Source organism: Ailuropoda melanoleuca, chromosome 3 (genome assembly GCF_002007445.2).
Source record: "Ailuropoda melanoleuca isolate Jingjing chromosome 3, ASM200744v2, whole genome shotgun sequence".
NCBI lineage: Eukaryota > Metazoa > Chordata > Mammalia > Carnivora > Ursidae > Ailuropoda > Ailuropoda melanoleuca.
This window is the reverse complement of record NC_048220.1, coordinates 51,998,469-52,014,408: the sequence shown is the minus strand read 5'-3', so window position 1 is coordinate 52,014,408 and position 15,940 is coordinate 51,998,469. Positions and strand designations below refer to the sequence as shown.

Sequence of the window (15,940 nt, the reverse complement as noted above, 5' to 3'; positions counted from 1 at the left end):
TACCAAGCAAACGTTCATCTTTATTAATAAAGGTTACTTACATGTTTTAAAAAGAGAGAACATAAAAACAATCACATAAGGACAGACTGATAATATAGTAATGATAGTCATATTAGGTCAGAGGTATTTTAATATTTCAGATTGAATACACAAGTAAATTTCCACTGAGTTGGATAAAACACAGTAACTAAGTTAATAAAATCAATGCTAAAAGAATAAAATCAATGCAAGCTTATACTTACATTATGTTATTTGATGTAAATTATTCTATGGCATTTGGAAACAGTTTGCTCTTTTAAGTAGGTTAAGCATCTGCCCCGCAACTTTTCACTTTTTTCGTTTGTGTAAAAGGCCAACGTTGCCTCATTAGAAAAAAACATGCATTTCAACCTAGCTTTCAAATTATTTTGTGAAATCCATGAGGATTTTCTGTACTTGTTACTAATCAAGGGGTTAAAAAATGCTTTTAAAATCACCTCATTAACTCTTTTAAAAAGTGAATGGAAAATATAGAATCGTTTTCCTAGATTTCAAAGTCCGTTTCATTTTCTTCCGTTATTTCTCATCAAACTGGCATAACGGATTTTTTAAAAAAAATTTTGATTTGTAAATAAGCCATGTCCAATGAATACAGATCAGAGGACTTGTTTTTTAAAAATATGCTTCCTGTATTGTGTTATGTTTTCGTCTCAAGTTATAACCACAGGAAACAGTAACCTAAATATTCAGTGTTCTTCAACTGACAATCCTTGCTTGTATGAAACTTGCACGGTGACATGTGGCCAAAAAACTTTTTTATAGAAGGACATATTTATTTATTATATACATACCACACTCTGTATTGGTCTACTTTGTTTTTCTTGAGGGCAGGTCTCAGTTTTACTCAACTCTGTATGCCCAGCCCCACCCTTGTGCCCGGAGCACAAAATGTGTGTTCATGTTTGCTCCACGAGTGTTTCCATTCCAGAATGGTCCTTGGGGGGTAATTGCTGGAAGTGAGTGGGCCTTTTTTTTCTGTTCTTAAAATGGGCAGAGAAGTCTTTTATATCCATTATCCCCTGGGATAGCACCTCCTTTGCCAATTTCTAATAAACAAGGTAGTTCACAGGAACCCCACAAGGGAACATCAGGAGGAGAGAGCAACTGTGGTGGTCCCAGTCCTGACCTCTGGGAGGCTCAGCTGGAAGGTTTCTGGCCAGCCCATGTCTGAAACGGCCCTGCTTTGTATGCAGTGCTTGGAGTCCTCCATCCAGGGGCAGGTTACTTTGAAAGCAAGACTTAGGTTCTTCGTGGGATCTTATGCTCATTCTCGGTTTACAGACACGGAATGTGAAACATCAAACATGCTACCCATATCCTATGTTTTCATAATTTAAAGAATTCAAACCTTACTACCTTTAAAATGGAAAACAGTAGAACTTTTTCTACACACAGATAGTACTAAGTCTTATCCCTTAATAACTTACACGTTGCTGTTGAACAATTTCCAAATATACTTATTTGCAAAAGCTATGTAAGTTCCACCACAGAATCCCTCCCTATTGATCAACATCTTTAGATGTTCAGGGCTAAACTCCACCAACCTAAACGTTTCTTTCCTTAACCTCTGGTGGAAAAAAGAGAGGGTTCCAAAGTGCCTATTCTATACTGCACTGCAAATGATACAAATATGTGTATATACACCTACACACACACACACACACACAGTAAGACACCTAAGTGTATCAGAAAATGACATTCAGTTATTATTGTAGCACTGGCGATACTCTCTTGGAATGACACTGTTTTCTATTCTTTCTATCTTTTCCTGTAACTAACAAATAGATATGATCAATGGCTCTCATAAAAAGAGAGGCATGCAAGTCACAGATTTGTCATTTTTGATCGTAAATACCTTTTTGGCAGAGACTAATAGAATCCTCAGGCTATTCGCCTTTTTAACCTCTTCTTTTTCACTCACCAGCGGTCCCTTTTCCTAAGTTAAGAGCTTTTTGTATATGCTGTTATTCAGGTTACTAGAGCAGGTATCCATTTTACTTGCCATCAGCTGGCCGCTGCTGTTGTAGCTGCTGGGATCAGAACTTTCTTTGCAGCATAAGATGCTGCAAAGATACCTCTGGCACTCGGAGGAAGCGTAATAGTAGATCAAGGGATCGATGCAACAGCTTATGCTGCTGACGCAGGCACAGAGGAGGTAGGCAAAGTAGGCAGCCTCTGTCACCGCATCTTGAGAAAGGAAAGAGTAATGCAGAATCAGGAGAACGTTTGTGGGTCCAAAGCAGATGATGAAGATGCAGAAAACAGCGAGCGACAAGAACAAAGCCCGGGACTTCTTGCTCCGGTTGGCAACGGCAGAGGAGCTAAGGCATCGAATGATAGACACGTAACAGACTGTGGAAATGATCAGGGGCACAAAGAAGAAGACGGCAGAGAAGGCGGAGAAGTAATAGGCATAATAGCCTTCGAGCAGGGTCTCATCGAGCACGTCATGGCACGTAGTGATGTTGAGCCCTGGCACCTGGGTGGTTTGCTCCTTGAGGAGGAGAGGCACCACCCCCGCGATGGCCATAGCCCAGATGGCCAGACAGGTGAAGGAGGCCCTCCCCAGGGTGCGCCAGGAGAGGGACTGGATGGGGTACACCACGGCCAAAAACCTGTCAATGCTTATGACTGTCATGAGCATGACGGAGGCGTACATGTTACAGTAAAAGGCAGCGGTGACAAAGCGACACATTTCGGAACCGAATTGCCAATCGCTGCCGGAAAAGTAATAGCTGATCTTGAACGGCAGCACCGACACGAAGAGCACATCCGCCGTGGCCAGATGCAGCATGTACACCACTGCGGGCTTCTTGACCTTCATCTTCAAGATAAACACGAGGATGGCCATGACATTCAGAGGGAGGCTTACTACAAACACGCCAGTGTAGACAGAGGGGATAAAAAGCGTCAGCCAGGCGCTGGTCAGATATCCCGAGGCATGTTCCGAGATAGACGCGGCGGGCCGTTTTTGAAGAGGACGGCTTATATTGATGGAGTTTAATCTGTCTTCAGGAAACCCGCTTCCGTTTTTCTCCTCATTGTCCTCCAGTGGGAATGGTTCAAATCTATCATTGGTATTCCTGAGAAAAAATGACCGGGGATCCACAGTAGCATTCGTTGCTTTTGATGCTTAAAAAACAAAACAAAACAAAACAAAACAAAAGAACAAATTAAAAAGTCAAAAAGACAAAGAGAATACATTTTACTTTTATTTTTTGTGCTCTTATTAGGAGAGTAGGTGGTAAAGAGCAAGTCATGCGCAAATGGATTAGCTCCATTTGTGCAGGGAATTAGCTCACTCAAAATATCGTACAGCATTTTTTACTGGCACAAGCAAACACGTCAAATTCTGCTCCTCAGAAGGACAGAGGCGAATGATACACTTTCAGAGATGTATCGTGAAGACATCAGGAGAGGCTGAGTGCTTGACATGAAGGAAAAAAGCGGTGACTTCTTTTCCATATTAGCCACCGTCTCTATGAACAAATCCCTCCCAAGCTCTATGACTTAGCTTTCCTCCATAGGCCTTCATGTGCACATTTCCTCCACTTAGTTTGCAGACACCCTTGGAAACCCATGTTCCCCATGGAAACAGCTACTCAGAAAGGTGAGGGGACCTCTTACGTTACGGAGCTAGAGGCAATGTCGGAGTAGGACGGAGGGGTCCATTTCCGTGGCCACTGTCCATGTGACAGTTTTCCTCTACATCTTTAGTGTGTTCACACCACAGGATGTTCCAAATCTCTCGGCATATGTGGACCCAAACAACAGTCCCTCGGGTTATCTTTTAGCATGGCCACAAGGTGCACACCCCCTCAGGCATCTTCCTGTCTCCTTCCTGAGCAGGTCCGAAGAGGAGCAGATGTTCTGGGCTGATGGCCTTCCTCAGCTCAGGTCCAAAAGGCATCAAGCCAGATGCCAGGCCAATCAGGCTTTCTTGAGTGTCAACCAGAAGTCAAAATAAAGTCTCAGTTGCACACTTCCTCCTTTTATCACCCTCTTCCACCAAAAGCCTCCACTTAAAATGTTCATCAGAGAAAGGCAAGACTTAGCTGCTGTTATTCAACCAGCTTTTCCTTCTGAGGAGCTTTTGCTCAAGTTCTGGCATCGAGGAGAGGTGGACAACGAGCTTTGGTGGGCCCTGGGAAGCTGAGGACCAGGGAGAGAAAGCACAGAGGAGGAAGGGCGAAGCCTCCATCCCTGGAAATGTCCACAACAGACAGTGGACATGCAGGTTACTTAGAAGTGATGTGAGAGGATTTAAAATCTGGCTAGAAACTGCATTAAGTACAGTACATTGTCAAACTTTTGGTCATATTTTTCAGTGGTGGACGCATTGTACAAACAACAGCTTGCACAGAGAGGCATAATGCAATAAAAGAGATAGTTCTAGTTGTGGAACGGCTCTGTAAGGACACTGGACCCAACCATCTCTTAGAGAAAAATGAAAAACCCTTGACCTCCTTCCTCCCCCGAATCAATGATCTGAAGGCATTTAGGTTCCTAAGGTGGTACTGGGCAGTGGAGAAATGAATCTCGAAAGAAAGGATGGCACACGGTGACTTTCTTGTTTTCTTGACTTTCATGGTAAGCTCAAGAGAAGGCCAAAGCCAATGCCACAAAGGATGGCTACAACTCAGATGGAAAACCCACAGTTTCCGGCCTGAAGAACCAGAGGACAGAGTTCAGGGCAACCACAGTCACTAGAAAGTGAGGAGAGAATCCCGGAGAGGAGAAGTCAGAGAAGGGAGCCAGCCCTAAATTCCAGTGTGAATTTGCCCCAGGCTTTGGCTGACTCTGGAACCATGCACATGTAAGGGACGAGGCAAAACAGCTCTGCTAAAGACAGAAGAACTGAAGTGATATTATTGTTCAAGATGGGAGAGTTTGCACGTTGAGTCCAACCAAATTAACTGCCTGCTAAAGCAAAAACACCAAAATCCTTTGGAGAAATAAAACAAAATCCTGAGTCTATATAGTATGGCAATGTCTGGGGTGCAGTTCCAAATCATTTGATACAAAAAGAAACAGAAAAATGTGACCCAGTCTCAAGAAAAAAAGATAATCAGTGGAAACCAACTCCAAGAAGACCCAGATGTTGGACTTAGCAGATAAGGATTTTGAAGGATGTATTGCAATGAAGTAAAGGGAAATAGCTTATTGAAATGGATTAAAAAAAAATAGAAACTAGCAGCAAAGAAACCAACCAATGGAAAGACAATAGAACTAGAAAGTACAATAAAGTGGCATCTATTTTCAAAATAAGGAGAGAGTAGAGTAGAACAGGGCTTGGTGGAGAAAGGTGAAGGTGTGGCTCTATCAGCAAGGTCATGACTGGGCTGCTGAGGGTGAAGGGGTGGCCTGGCAGGACGTCTGTCACAAGGAAGGTCAAATGTCTCCAGTGATGAGCTTCTGAGAAAATAGATACGCCTAGATTGTTCCTCAAGGGTAAGAAACAGTTCCTGTTAATCTCTGAATCTCCAGCAACCTGCACATGGTAGGTGCTCCTTAAATTGGCTTTTAATCACAGATTTGCATTCTAATATTGGCTTTGCCAGGAGTTACTTAACCCCTCTGAACTTAGTCTCGGAATCGTTAAAGTGGGATTCCGATACCTGTCTGACCTAAGTATCTGGCAGCCAGGTGTATCCCTTGTGAAGTAGGACATGTGCTTACTTTGTAAATATACAAATTAATCAATGTAAGAAATTATTCTTATCCTTCTCTTTTCACGTCGGTGCAGCTTGCTTTTAGATTCAATTATTCACTCTCATTTATTTTAAATTAAAATGGTATCTATGCTCCTCTTCCCTCCTATTCAGCAATATTTTCAGTATGCTGAGGAACACAAACAGGTTGTAAAGTAGATAGCCCCAGCATTCAAAGCTGTATATCGGATTTTAAATTCATAGCCTTTTCCAGAAGTATCCTTTTCTTCCCTTTGTGATGCATCTAACTTAGAAAAGAATGAACAGGTTCTGGCATTTTAATACCACAAAGATAAGTGTCCTTAAAAATGCTGACCCAGAAGAAACTGAAAATAACACAATTTTCCTCTGCACTTTGGAAAGCTGGCTAGATTAACCTGGCTAGAAACCTCTGTCATGCAGGGAGGGGTAAAGTACACATACAGGCGTGCACACACAGGTATGAATTCAGGCATTACCTAGGGGAACGATATAATTTGAAAACTACTGAACTCTCATTACTAAGCTTTTCAAATACTGTCGCTTTTCTGAAAATAAAACTGTCACTGGATTTTACTCTATATTTAGTACTCTGGCATTAAGAATTTGTTTTAAAAAATTTCTTCCCTGACGAGGCCTTTTTAGGCAGTCTGGTGTTTTTATAACAGAAACATTATACCCACTGAAACATGAAATTTTTATAAGCTGTACCACAGGAAGAATGCATAATCCTTGGATTAAATATCATTACCTAAGTTGTCACCTTTTCTTGTTCCCACAGGTTTGATATTTTGGCTTTTGTGGAATTAAAAAATGTCAGCAAAAAAAATTTTTTTTTTAATTTAAGTAAACACCATCATCAAAGAAATAAAACCAATTCCAAGTAACTAGACATACCCAACTAGCTCAAGCCCCTTAGGCTGCAACTTGAGTTTGCGTATCTCCCTTTTCCTCCCATCCTGGCACAGCTCAGAGGTCAAGGAGAAAGTGCCTGTCAGCGCGCCAAAAGCTCTTCTAATTCATCTGTGGTTTTGTTGTTAAGCTATGATTTCACATACAAAAAAGGCAGCTCAGGTCCTAAAATCAGTTCTCATGCTTCCTGCTAAGTTTTGCTCAATTTAAGTTTCTCTTAAATGGCTCTAGAGTAGTTTTGTGATTCAGTGTAGCACACTGCTAAATGCTTCAGTATGGACTCTCTAACTCCGGAAAATGTTAAAAATTAGAAAGTCAGGCAATGCTTCTTCTATCTTTGATGAGATCTGGCTTGGAAGCAGAGTGGTAACTAGATGCATTGTCAAGGTCCCATGTGATCCTGGGATTTATACCATGCCGGCCTCCCCCAAAGTACTGGCCTTGGTTGTGACTCAGAGCTCTGCCCTACAGGACTCACATATTAACAAAGCAGAAGTCCCAGGACCTAGTCCACATTCCCACACAGCGCAGAATAACCGTATCCTGCAATTCTCCACAAGTGAATCCACACTACATGCTGAAGAGAAATAAAGAAGAGAAGGATGGCAAATTAATAGAAATATATTAATTCCATAAATGGAAAACAGCAGTATTATTGCAATATTCCACTGCCTCAAAGGCATATGCACACCATTTTCTAATGCAAAGAACCACTGTACCTGGAAGAAACTGCTGGTTCCAGCTCTGGGGTAGGAAATCTACAAAATGAGCCTTGAACATCTCTAAAGAATATTAGGGTCAGGTTAGAAAGACTCTGGAGTCAATCTGAAGGGGGGTCCACTGGCCAAGGCGTGACACAGATCACCAAAAGAATAAGGACAAAAGTGAATTAAAACACATTTGAAACAGGTCATATATGTTAAGATCCATGAGTTCATAATGATACTCGAAGGAAAATGATGCATCATTTTTGGTCACCTTTGGAGGAAATTAGGGGGCCCTGTATGAAAACTGGTAAATAAAAGCAAGATTCAAGAACTTATCCTGCCTTTTCTACATAAATGCTATTTCAGGGAAACAAAATAGTCAATGACAGAAAGTTCTTTATAAAATAATTGCAGCTCCTAAATGCAGAAACAATAACAGATTTAGGAAAGCATCGTTTGGAAGCTCTTGGCGAACTAATGCACTGAGTCTGATCACCAGTGGTCACTAAAACCACTGGGTGAAAGTTGATGCAACTCGTAAGAGTTGGAGCAAGCGGACAGTGCCTGAATCCACTGAGTAACCAAGCTTAAGATCACAGGAAGAGAGACAGTCCTGAGAATGCAGCAGGAAGTGCACAGCACCGCTGCTGATGCCGTCTTGCAAAAAACCAAACCCGAATCTGAACAGGCCTCCCGCTGTACCTACTACATGACAGAAAACGCCGAGGACAGATGGGCATTATACGTGCCCTACTGAACGAGCCTGCGTGATGCAGCTGGCTGGGTCCAGGGTGCAGGGGAGTCTCTACAACAAATGACCCTGTTTCCTTGAGAAACAGCCATGAGAAAGGAGGAGATGGGAAATAGTAACAGATTAAAAGAGATTTAAGAGACATACCAACCAGACGCAATGGTTGGCCTTGTTTGATCCTGATTAAAAAAAAAAAAATAACCGTAAAAAGGCATTTATGAGTCAATCACCAAAATCTGAATGCTGACTGAACAGTGCAAAATGTTAAGAAATTGATACTCATCTTTTTAGGTGATGCAATGGTATTACGGTTATATATTTAAAAAAGAGGGGCGCCTGGGTGGCTCAATCAGTTAAGCCTCTGCCTTCGGCTCAGGTGATGATCTTGGGATCTTGGGATTGAGCCCCAGGTGGGTCTCCCTGCTCAGCCAGGAGTCTGCTTCTCCCTCTCCCTCTGCGCCCCTCCAACTTTTTGCGTGTGCACTCTTTCTTTCTCAAATAAATAAATAAAAATAAAAAATTAAAAAAAAACAAAAAACTTTTCATGCGAACATTTAAGAACTTATCTCCCATTGAGACTGAGACAAAAGAGGGACACCTGGGGCAGAGAGCGGGAGTGAGCAGGTGGAGGGGCAGAGGGAGAGGGAGAGAGAGAATCTCAAGCAGGCTCCAGAGCCAGATGCTGGGTTTGATCTCATGACCCTGAGATCATGATGTGAGCCAAAATCAAAGAGTTGGACACTTAACGGACTGAGCCACCCAGGCGTCCTCATGAACAGTTTTACATTTAATAAATTCATGTGATACCAACTCCTCAAAGGCTTTTCTGGAATATGGAGGAATTGTTATGAAAAGCACTAAACATTTGTTGAATACCTACTACATACTACATACTTCATACCTTACCCCATGTAACTCTACCATTTCTACAAGATAAGCATTACAATCCCTGTTTTATGGCCAACATGCAGAGACACAGATAGGCTAAGTAACTAATCCAAAGTCACAGAATTAGTAAGTGGAGGGGCCAGGATTTGAACCCAGATTTTCCTGGCTCCAAAGATCATACACTTTGAACCACAGCACATTACCCTGTCTCTTTAAAAGGCTTGAGATTCATGACCTACTCCTGAAATGGTACAATTATTTTCCTCTAACCTTTTCACCAAATAAATGAATCTGTCCATCCTTGTAACAACAGCAGGCAGCACATGACCATGTGAATATGGAACTTAAGTTGATGATATTGCTTGGGAATTCAGGAGTCCTGCTGACCTTGGCTACACACCAACCACATGCTAACCACCTAGTCCTCACAGACTCATCAGTTGTAGTAGAGAGACGTTCAAGGACAAGACAGAAAGACACATCTTTAAAACAGTGCTCACGATGGGGCAGAAGCAAAAGCAGCAGGTGCACAAAATTCTCTGCTATGGGAAAACCAGAATTAAAGGTAGAATAAGGCAAACCCTGACTGTAGGCTTAAGAAAAGGTGGCCCGTATCAGAGGCTGCTTCCCCTCCTGGCCCACATCCTGCAGTAGGGACTCGGCTGGAAGCACAGGAGAGCAAGCCTAACTGGGACAGGGGTGACAGGGGACGCGAATGTACGATAAAGACAACCAGAAAATTTAAATGTCAGCACGCTCAGATAGAACAGGCACAAGGATGACATAAGAGAAGCGTGTGGGGCTCTGGCCTGGAGCCTCCTGGAGGCCAGGGCCTGTCGTGTGGGGTCAGGGCAGCAGCAGGCCTCTCCGGAACGATTCTGATTCCCTGGCTTTTCCCATTCTTCCAGGCCTGTTTTGCACCAAAAGTTGCAGGCCCTGAGCTCCGTGTCCTGGGAATGTTGCTCTCTAAAACAACAAGCTAAAATGAAAACTAATTCACCATAAAGGATGTTAATTATCAGCAATTCCTCCCGGTACCAAGCTGTCTCCGTTCCTAACCCCGCCCCAGTCCCACTGCGGTTCATAAACCAGAACTCAAGCAAAGTAGATTCTAGGTTGTGATAGAAACTGTCATAAATGGCACTTCCTGGAAAGCAAACTCTTCTGGTAAAGTTAGTAAGGCCGTCAGTTCCGCCAACCATGGGACAATTCTCTGTGGCTGCTACACTAAGTTTTAAATGATGGTGGAGACTTGATAATGGTTACCAATTTACAGGGTTTAACAAGCATTTAGAAAAACAGAATAGTGTAGAAAATATTGGAATGCATAGCACGTGGTCAAGGTGAGTATGGTTTGGTAGAACTTTTGTTTCAAATCTACACAGACACAACAATTGCCTATGCATATTTACTGCACACACAAAAACTACTGTGTCACAGTGTAAAGTATATTTCTTACAGTTTTTTCTGCTGGCTAGCAAAAAAAGAAAATACCGGAAAACACTATTCTACAATACTATAATACCTAACTTCTCATTCATCATGGACTTGAAATATAAATGATAGAATGTCCTTTCTTACAGTTAAATAAATTTGTTTTCACAGCAAATTACAGATTATTCTTGTTATTTCAAAGGGCAGATTTTTTTGAACCTCAATAAGGAATGCATAAAGGACGCAATGGCCTTTTACGACAAAACTTCATTGGATGCCTTGGAATGGAGAAGGAGGCTGTAACTTCAGTGGGTTTCTGCAAGCACCACCACAAGGTCAGTGGGGGAGAGAGTATTTGGAGGAAGGGGAAGCTCATACCCAGAAAAAACTGCCTCAGCCTACAGAGAAAGCTACTGGCTCTGAAAGTACCAGGCATAAGCAAGAGAGGGCAAAAGGCAGAATGAAAATCCCAAAACAGGGAAATAAACAGAAAGTTCTGAATGTTGAAACTGTGGAGCCCCCAATACCAGCATCATAGTAAAAAATAAACCACGGCTATTGTTCCTAATGACTCTTCCAGGGTGCTTATCTGAGTATTCACAGCAAACGGGGCACCCACACACTCATGAAAACTGGTGAAAGGGGAGTCCTCCAGACCCAAAAGGCCACATACTGTATGCTGCCATTTTACGAAATGCAGAGAAGAGGTAAATTCACACACACACTCACACACACACACACACACACACACACACACACACACACAAAAGCAAATCTGTGGTTGCCAGAGACTGGGGGGAGGGAGAATGGGGGTTAAGCGCTTAAGGGGTACAGGGCTCGTTTTGGGGTGATGAAAATATTTTGGAACAGATAGAGGTGGTGATTATACAACATTGGAAGTGTACCAAATACCACTAAACTGTACACTTCAAGATGACTAATTTAATACTATGTAAATTTAACCTCAATTAAAAAATATAGGAAAGAAAGGAGTTCTGAGGGAAAAGAGGGATGTGTGTCTAAACAGAGGAAAGGGGGGAAGATTAGAAACCCAGAGTCATGGGGACTCCATTGTCCCTGTGGAACTCCACCCAGCTCAAGGCTCAGCTGAGTTCCAGTGTGTGACATGACAAGGACAAAGATGAACTGGCTGAGGGAGGGGAAAGGGTAGAAAGGGCATGGGGACAAAGCCTGGCCAGAAGCCTTTCGGAAAAGGAGCAAATGCAGAGCTGCTGAGAAAGCGCAAGTTAGGGTTCACAGCACACCGATCCATTTAGACATAAAGGGCCGAGAAGTGCTGAATTAGAAAGATGGAGAGTGGGTGGAAACGCATCCAGCAGAGAGGACATGAGAATATTCCTGAGAAAGGGCCCCCATGTCTCAAAAACGTCATCTCATACAAAGGAAGAGAGGGCCAATTTAGGCGGGAACATAGTATCTCCATACGTCCTATGAAAGTAAAGTCAAAGGCACTAGGGAATGAAAAAAATGAATGAATGAAGGAGAGAGAGGGAGAAGGAAGAAACTAATTTAGACAGATATTACAGTAGAATTTTACTTCTTGCCATTTCCTAAGAAATTTGGCTTTCAGGCTTTACAGAGGTTTCTGGTCAGCTTAGGGCAGAATCATTGTCCTATTTTCTGTCTTTTGTTTAGGCTTAGGACCACAGTCTCTCGGTAACAGCCAATTAATTAGCATATTCATGACTAGGGAATCCACTGATACCCTCCCTGCCTTATCATGTGTCTGCAAAAATAAATGGCAGGATGCCACAACCTAAGTGTAAATGTTCACTAAACACCTCCATGTGCCAGGCCTGGGCTACAGACCAATGGGGTGCAGACTTTGCCCTCTAGGGGTCCTGGGGAGCACGGGAGATTTACTCTTCTCTACTGCTGGGTATCTGGATGGCTTCCCCTCTATAGGGGTGGATAGAGAAAGCCTGCACTTAGGAAAGACAGGCCTGTGGTCAAACACCAGTTCTACTTCTTGCTAGGCCTGTGACTTACCATTTTGGGCCTATTTTCCTACCTGTAAAATGGGGATGACATCTACTCAAAGGACTGTCGTGAGGAATAAACAAGATCGTACATGTAAAGTACGTAAGCAGGATGCTGCCCTAATAGGGGCTTGATACAGAGTGGCCGTTTTTAATTAAATGGGAACGTGTGGGGTGTAAGGGAAGGCATTTTGGCCAGAGGGAGCAGCATGGAGATAGATGCCACAGAAAGCATAGCCCCTTGGAGGAGGAACTAGAGAGTAGGGCTGGGTGGAATATAGGTAATCTAACAGGTTATGTAACAGAGGAGGCTGGATGGAGGCTTGGGACCCATCCTGAAAGGGGAGGGGCACCTCACTCTATGCTAAGGAAAGGGGCTTAAGCCTGTGGGCATCCGGGCAGCATGGGGCATCTCCCACCCAACCCCTGCCACAGTCACCATCAGCCATGCTTGAACCCTTTCATCCTCCAGATCCTTATAAAATTCACAAACGTCACCTCTTGGATGCTGGCCCTCTTTGATGAAGGCCAATCATCTCACTTACGTTGTCTGGACAAAGGAAAGGAAACTGGTTAATGAACTTAAGAATTTCTCAATAGCCATTTGCTGAGTGGACGCTGGTTCTAGACTTCTGGGGATACATGGAAGTTTATAATCTTGGCCGGGGAGATGAGATACCCACATAGTGATGGTACAGCAAATGCCAAAATGAGTGGGGACAAAAAAGTCCTGAGAGCTTCAGGAAAGCTCAAACTGGTGGGCAGGGCCACCAGGGCCCTCCAGGGCCTGGAGGGTCTTTCCGCACCTGGGGTCTTACAGTTCCTCCCGTCACATACAATTGGTTATGACACATACTCTTTAGAGCTGCCTGTGAATGGTGCTAAGAAAAAGCAGACCTATTTTTTGTTGATTTTATTAGTGATTAAAACTCTCTGAAGACGAGGCCCCACTTACTTCCTGCACGCAGGACTCCCTCCTCCATTTGAAATTTTGGTACACTGTCTCTGAGCCTTAGTTTCAGGACGGCAAGGAGGTATAAACACCTGCCTTAACAGTGTCTTCTGGGATGGTGAAATCAGATAATCTGAGGTGCAAATGCCTCCCAGCCCAGCGTTTGACACAGAAGAGGACGCTTAGCACCGGCTCCTTTTCTTGTCTCATCCTCCTTTCTTCTTCCTTTCCCAAAGTGGTTCCAGAATCCAATGTAGATAAATTAGCCAATGTTTGTTCAGTCACCTGTCTACACTAGCTTGTCCATCTTAGCATACACCTCCGTTCACAAGGATGGAGAGGGAGCACAAACAGCAGCTTTAACTTCACTCCCTACCCTGAACCAAGAATCTTCCTGGAGGTCACTTCGAAGAAGGGTGACTACAGGGGATCAGCGCTCGTATGAACTTATTCCTGACCTCACCAGCCAAATCTCAAACAACAATTTGTATTCTCAAGAGCTCGGCCCAAAATAAAAGTACAAAGTCACATAACACAGCACATACAACACCATACAGTTTTCAGGAGTTCTCCATGTTTCCTCAAACGCCCCAGGAGACAATGTGAATGTTATCACAGCAGCCCTGGGAGCTGCTACAAAACTGGCCCCTATCTGGAGCTTGGAGTTTTCCCAAAAACACCCCCAACAAACTCATCCTGAGCAAAGATGGAGAGCAGAGAAAACACTGTCTTTGTCACCTCTTATTCTTGATGCATCTATACGAGTTCCGGTGTGAAAACAATGTAAAGGATAGAATCTGTCCCCGATAAGAAAACCAGCTAGAATCTGTTTCTACATGAAAAAAAAAAAAAAAAAAAGAAAAAAAAAGAAAAAGAAAAAAAAAAGGGCTAAAAGCTTATAAAGCACTACCGCTATAAAGAAATTGAAACTTTTTTTTCTCTCAGTTTCTAACTAGTGTCTTTATCAGTTAAAACCAACTTCTCTGTCCTGCTTTTATGGGGGTAAGTTTGGAAAATACATTTATTTGGCCAAGTAGCCAGATACTTAAAAATACAGTATGGGGGAATTGTACTCTAGGTGAGCAACCTCTCCTTGCATCAGGCCAGAAACAGAAATACTGAAATCCCAGAGCGTCGAAGGGAGCCGGCTTCTGGGGACGGAATCTCTTTCCTCAACTCAACTTGGAAGACTGGATTCTACGTAAAAACCTCCCGGCCGCCGGCCGCCGCCACCACCACCGCCGCCGCCGCCGCCGCCTCCCTCGCCGCCGCCCTGTGGCGACCCTGTTATCACCCTGTATTCTGCACCGTGACCACGTCCCGTACTCCGCTCGTGTCAGAGCCTTCTCTACTGATGTTCTACTAAACGTCCCCGGTACTGAGCTTCTCTCTACACCACTGTAAAATGTGCAAGAAAAACAATTTTCCAACAAAACCAAACTTCAACGGAGCCCTTCTCCACTTGAAAGGGCCAGAACGCTGACTGGCGGAGCAACGCGAGACCCGTTCTTTTTGGGGTGGTCCTGGGAGAAACAAGTCACACAGCGCGACGAATGCAACGAGGGGCCAGGCGCCTCAGGCTTCCGCGGGAAAATCTGACCTCTTCCTCCTGCCTATCCAACACGGCGTCTCAGGAAGGCTGCACCCTTCGAAACCAAGTCCAAAGGAGCAGGGGTCATAATCACCGCCTGGATTTGACTGGGGGAGAGTCCGGACCTCAGCCCAAATATCCGGCTTCTGGAGGAACCTGAGGCAGAGGGTGCGGCCAGGGGCACCCCCCTCCCCGTCGAGGAGAAGGCGCAGCCTGTGCCCATTTGGTCCCCTCTCCCGCCCGCGCCAATCCCGCGGGGGCCCCGGCTGCCGGACCCGACGGCGGGCCGGGAGGGAATACCGGGGCGGCTCTCACCGGGCTTGCGGCCTCGGGTGCGGGCAGACAGCAGGGGGCCGCACAGACTGAGTCCCGCGGCGACGAGCAGCAGCTGCCGCGGCCCCATTGTCCCGAGGCTCAGCGCGGCTCGGGTAGACCGCCCCGCCTTCGACCGGCTCGCACTCCGTGCGCCCTCCCCGCGGCCGCGGGGTCCAGCCGTCCGCCGCGGCGCTCGTGCGGGCCGGCAGAGCGCTAGCTGCCCGCGCACAGGAGGACGCTCGCGTCGGCCCGAGAGCTGGTGGGTCTGCAGGCGAGTCCGGTGGCGCGTCCGGTGTCTCTCTCAGAGCGCAGGCGGAGGCGGGGGCGGAAACCCGGCGCGCAGGAGACGAGCGGCGGGAGCCGGGAAGGGCGCCCCCCGGCGCCAAGTGTACGCCTTGAGGCGGTGGCCGCCCGCCGCGCGCGCCCTTCCCCCTCCCCGCGAGTCCCTGGGCCGCCGCTCCGCGGTCTCGGGCTTCTGCGACCCAGCCACCCGCCGCCTGCCCGCACCAGCCCCCCCCCGCACCCGCCCCCGCCGGCAGCCGGCCACTGCCCGGCGGGGGAATCCAAACGAGACAGTTTTTCCTCTGGGAGCCTTTGACCCGCGAAGCTCTCAGTGATTCAGACTGGTGGGGGCCTCGAACAGGGCGGCGAGGCCTGGGCG

General features: G+C 45.3%; 1 protein-coding gene across 1 annotated transcript; it reads right to left on the bottom strand.

Moving 5' to 3' along the window:
* On the bottom strand, positions 1-15,720 carry F2R (coagulation factor II thrombin receptor). Its single transcript, XM_034656387.1, has 2 exons — positions 15,280-15,720; positions 1-3,171 (listed from the first exon to the last, which is right to left on the bottom strand). The coding sequence occupies exons 1-2, from the start codon at positions 15,365-15,367 to the stop codon at positions 1,976-1,978; spliced, it is 1,284 nt and encodes a 427-aa protein (XP_034512278.1). The 5' UTR covers positions 15,368-15,720; the 3' UTR covers positions 1-1,975.
* Positions 15,721-15,940: the final 220 nt, after the last annotated feature.